Genomic DNA, 5533 nt, shown 5'->3' on the forward strand with positions numbered 1-5533 from the left:
GTATGTAGACTTAGTAACCAAAAAGTTTTAAACAAATCAAAATAAATGGTTTATTTGAGATTCTTCAGAGTAGCCACCCTAACTAACTATCTAAGGTAACTCTGGGTCTTCCTTTCCTGTGGCGGTCTTCATGAGAGCCAGTTTCATCATAGAATTCTTGAAATTTTCCGGATTGACTGACCTTCATGTCTTAAAGTAATGATGGACTGTCGTTTCTCTTCGCTTATTTGAGGTGTTCTTGCCATAACATGGGCTTGGTCTTTTACCAAATAGGGCTATCGTCTGTATACCACCCCTACCTTGTCACAACACAACTGATTGGCTCAAACGCATTAAGAAGGAAAGAAATTCCACAAATTAAATTTTAACAACACACACCTGTTAATTAAAATGCATTCCAGGTGACTACCTCATGAAGCTGGTTGAGAGAATGCCAAGAGTGTGGAAGCTACAATCTATCTGCAACATTAAAGCTGAGCTGGGCGGCAGGTAGCTTAGTGGTTAAGAGCGTTGTGCCAGTAACCGAAAGGTCGCTGGTTCTAATCCCCGAGCCGACTAGGTGAAAAATATGTCGATGTGCCCTTGAGCAAGGCACTTAACCCTAATTGCTCCTGTCAGTCGCTCTGGATAAGAGTGTCTGCTAAATGACCAATTATTATTATTATCTACTCTTTGGGGTAGAGTTTGGGAAACCTTTCTCTAACTGGATTTGTCTTTTCTCAAAAGGAGAGAAACTTTGTCCATTTACATGGAAATTCATTTTGTGAAGTCAGAAAACAAATCCACAAACCCAATCCATTATAATACATGCTGTACGGAAAACACTGGAAAGTCAATACACAAGACACATTCAGAGTCTCTACGGCCTACTGATCCACCATGTATTGGACCTACATCTGTCCTATGTCCTACTGTTCAGTATCCTACATCTGTCTTATATCCTACTGTTCAGTATCCTACATCTGTCCTATGTCCTACTGTTCAGCAGCCTACATCCTTATCTCCTGTGTGTATTCTCTCATGTCTTCTCATGTGACCTAACCAGGCAAAACTCTTTCCACACTGGGAGCAGTGATGAGGCTTCTCTCCTGTGTGCATCCTCTCATGTCTTCTCAGGTCCCCTAACCGGGCAAAACTCTTTTCACATTGGGAGCAGTAGTAGGGCTTCTCCCCTGTGTGTATTCTCTCATGCTGTTCCAGTTGTCCTTTCCGGTTAAAACTCTTTCCACACTGGGAGCAGTAATGAGGCTTATCTCCTGTGTGTGTCCTCCCATGTCTTTTCAGGCTCGCTAACAAGGAAAAACTATTTCCACACTGGGAGCATTGGAAAGGTTTATCGCCTGTGTGTGTCCTCCCATGTATTTTCAGGCACCCCGATGAGGAAAATCTCTTTACACACAGGGAGCAGTGGTAAGGCTTCTCCCCTGTGTGCAATCTCGTATGCTCTTTCAGGTGCCCTAAACGAGCAAACCTCTTTCCACACTGGGAGCAGTAGTAAGGCTTCTCTCCTGTGTGTATTCTTTCATGTATTTTCAGGCTCCCTAACGCTGTAAAACTATTTCCGCACTGGGAGCAGCGATAAGGCTTCTCCCCTGTGTGCAATCTCTTGTGGCCTTCCAGGTGCCCTAACTGGGTAAAACTCTTTCCACACTTGGAGCACTGGTATGGCTTTTCTCCTGTATGTATTCTCTCATATTGTTTCAGGTCCCCTAACTGGTTAAAAACCTTTCCACAGTGGGAGCAGTGTTGTCGTCTTGCTGGTTTGGACGTCTCTGCTTCCTCTGAGTCTGGTCTTTCTCCTGCCAAAGACAGTGTTTATTTAAATATAGACCTGAATGAAACCTCCACAAATCTCTTGCTCGGAGGTTGAATCCAAATCAGATCCCTCAATAACCTGAGGCCAGTTTACAAAAAATTGTCTCATTTAAAATAATCTTGGTGTAAAACAAAAGATGTAGAGCTCCAACTAGAATCTTGCTCTCATGGAATGTCATGTTTTTAGGCTGAGCAGAGCACTAGAATAACAGATATTGAGGAATACAGTATTTAATCTGACTCTGTAAAATTGCCAGAATCTCACAGTATCCCTTTAACATTATGGAGTTTTAAAGAAGGCTTCACCTACAGATGAAACATTATGGAGTCTTAAATGAGGCTTCACCTACAGATGAAACATTATGGAGTCTTAAAGGAGGCTTCACCTACAGATGAAACATTATGGAGTTTTAAAGGAGGCTTCACCTACAGATGAAACATTATGGAGTCTTAAAGGAGGACTGTAGCATCTAATGATGAAACATTATGGAGTCTTAAAGGAGGACTGTAGCATCTAATGATGAAACATTATGGAGTCTTAAAGGAAGACTGTAGCATCTAATGATGAAACATTATGGAGTCTTAAAGGAGGACTGTAGCATCTAATGATGAAACATTATGGAGTCTTAAAGGAGGACTGTAGCATCTAATGATGAAACATTATGGATTATTAAAGGAGGCCTGGGTATGGATTAAATGTCCTGAGAATTACAGAGTAGGAAGCCAAGTCTAGAAAAAGGCTTTTCATTCAATCATATTTCAAAGCTTTTACAAAGGGCTTACAGAGCTGGTTCTTCCACTTACAGCTGTCTCCCAGTATTAGTTATGAAGATCAGATGTTAATGAAGCAATGAAGACCATATTGAAGAGTCTTGGGTTTTGTTTGCGTGTTCGACAGTCTTTTAAAGATAGGGGGGTCACTGGGATAGACAGGTAACATCCATTAAGTTTTTTAGGAAATGTTTTTGTAAAACATCGTATCATCTTGAACATTTCTCTCTAAAGCTAACTTTCATAAAGGTTTTATATGGTCTATAATTGGTTTCTCTGTTTTCATTGTCAGGATGGTTTTTCAGCGTTACGATATCCATAACATCCATAACTGTTGTGGATGGGATGGATATTGATGCATCAGATCTTAGCTTGTGCCTTCACCACATTGGGTTTAATCTGAGATGTATTCTTCAGAGTTTTACTGAAGCTGTTTGCTCAGTTTAACTTCTTGAGATCTAAAATATTTGTCATTCAAATGTAGGATATTAAACCCCTCAGTAGAATAGCTTGGAAAATACTCTTCATAACTTGAATTTGTCTAAATCCTTTTATGATATTTAAATTAGTAGGATTAGGTTTTTGGTCGTTTGGGTCGCAATGGGCCTTGCATGCATGCAATCATTTCTGTCTATATAATGCTTTGCTGAACTGTACGGTTTGGTCGAATTTCTCATGTGATTTGTCTGGCGCAAACCCAACATCTCTCATCACCCCGAGAACACCATCATTGTTCTAACTTTCTGATATAGCCTAGAACTCTGTTAGATTCATTCATTGTTTGATCCTGAAATAGCTCAGCAGCAGAAATCTAACCTGCATTAACCTGAGTGTCTTAATGGGCCAAGTCATATTCATATCAAATAGAGAGGAAATCTAACCTGCATTAACCTGAGTGTCTTAATGGGCCAAGTCATATTCATATCAAATAGAGAGGAAATCTAACCTGCATTAACCTGAGTGTCTTAATGGGCCAAGTCATATTCATATCAAATAGAGAGGAAATCTAACCTGCATTAACCTGAGTGTCTTAATGGGCCAAGTCATATTCATATCAAATAGAGAGGATAGAACATGTGGGCAATAAGACACTGGAGTGTCCGCTATAAAAATACACTTCAGCTATTGGCCCAGATCATCCAATGTTCAAGAGAGAAAATAATCATTTCTAACCGGATATTTTGCACTGCTTTGGTGAGACTCTTAGCTCTGTCTACAGAGCATTCGGAAAGTATTCAGACCCCTTGACTTTTTTTTTTGCTATGAGACTCCAAATTGAGCTCAGGTACATCCTGTTTCCATTGATCATTCTTGAGATGTTTCTACAACTTGATTGGAGTCCACCTGCGGTAAATTCAATTGATTGGACATGACTTGGAAAGGCACACACCTGTCTACATAAGGTCCCACAGTTGACAGTGCATGTCAGTGCAAAAGCCATGAGGTCGAAGGAGTTGTCCGTAGAGCTTCGAGACAGGATTGTGTTGAGGCACAGATCTGGGGAAGGGTACCAAAAAATGTCTGCAGCATTGAAGTTCCCCAAGAACACAGTGGCTTCCATCATTCTTAAATGGAAAAAGCTTGGAACCACCAAAGGACTCTTCCTAGAGCTGGCAGCCCAGCCAAACTGAGCAATCGGGGGAGAAGGGGTTGGTCAGGGAGGTGACCAAGAACCTGATGGTCACTCTGACAGAGCTCCAGAGTTCCTCTGTGGAGATGGGAGAACCTTCCAGAAGGACAACCATCTCTGCAGCACTCTACCAATCAGGCCTTTATGGTAGAGTGGCCAGACGGAAGCCACTCCTCAGTAAAAGGCACATGACAGCCCGCTTGGAGCTTGCCAAAAGGCACCTAAAGACTCTCAGACCATGAGAAACAAGATTCTTTGGAGGAAACCTGGCACCATCCCTACGGTGAAGCATTGTTGTCGCAGCATCATGCTGTGGGGATGTTTTTCAGAGGCAGGGACTGGGAGACTTGTCAGGATCGAGGGAAACATGAACGGAAAACTTGCTCCAGAGCGCTGAGGACCTCAGACTGGGGCAAAGGTTCACCTTCCAACAGGACAACGACCCTAAGCACACAGCCAAGACAACGCAGGAGTGGCATCGGGACAAGTCTCTGAATGTCCTTGAGTGGCCCAGCCAGAGCCCAGACTTGAACCTAATCGAACATCTCTGGAGAGACCTGAAAATAGCGTTGTAGCGTCATAGCCAAGAAGACTGAGTAAAGGGTCTGAATACTTATGGAAATGTGATATTTCAGTATGTTTCTGTAAAAATTTGCAAAAACCCTGTTTTTGCTTTGTCATTATGGGGTATTGTGTGTAGATTGATGAGGGAAAAAAACGATTTAATCCATTTTAGAATAAGGCTTCAACCTAACAAAATGTGGAGAAAGTTAAGGGGTCTGAATACTTTCCTAATGCACTGTGCAGTAAACTAGTGTTCCCCATGTTGAAGCCACCATAACGCGATGTTAATGAAAATGGATTAGTGACGTACTAGTGGCAGACATGAAAAAATGTTTACCATCCAATTTTACTTCAAAGTTAACTGTAATATAGAACAAGTAATTATATTAACCCATATTTTAAGTTGGCATAATATGGAGATCGTATGGTAAGCAACGGTCATCACACTGGATTCATGATTTACTAAAAACATATCAAGCTCATTTAGATCTTCCTGTGTGTATCATGACCGTAAACACATCTTGCTTTGACAATTTAACATTTCCTAAATTTTTTTTACATTTTTAGTCATTTAGCAGACGCTCTTATCCAGAGCGACTTACAGTTAGTGAATACATATATATATATATTTTTTTTTTTACTGGCCCCCCGTGGGAAACGAACCCACACCCCTGGCGTTGCAAACGCCATGCTCTATCAACTGAGCTACATCCCTGCCGGCCATTCCCTCCCCTACCCTGGACGACGCTGGGC

At 41.6% G+C, this 5533-nt stretch overlaps 1 protein-coding gene across 1 annotated transcript; it reads right to left on the minus strand.

The window, feature by feature from the left end:
* Positions 1-595: 595 nt before the first annotated feature.
* On the minus strand, positions 596-1799 carry LOC121566104 (zinc finger protein 239; the record flags this gene model as incomplete). Its single annotated transcript, XM_045220637.1, is given in 1 exon segment — positions 596-1799. A coding segment is annotated over 1 exon segment (818 nt), but the record flags the coding sequence as incomplete, so codon positions are not given.
* Positions 1800-5533: the final 3734 nt, after the last annotated feature.

Source organism: Coregonus clupeaformis, unplaced genomic scaffold (genome assembly GCF_020615455.1).
Source record: "Coregonus clupeaformis isolate EN_2021a unplaced genomic scaffold, ASM2061545v1 scaf4676, whole genome shotgun sequence".
Taxonomy (NCBI): Eukaryota; Metazoa; Chordata; class Actinopteri; order Salmoniformes; family Salmonidae; genus Coregonus; species Coregonus clupeaformis.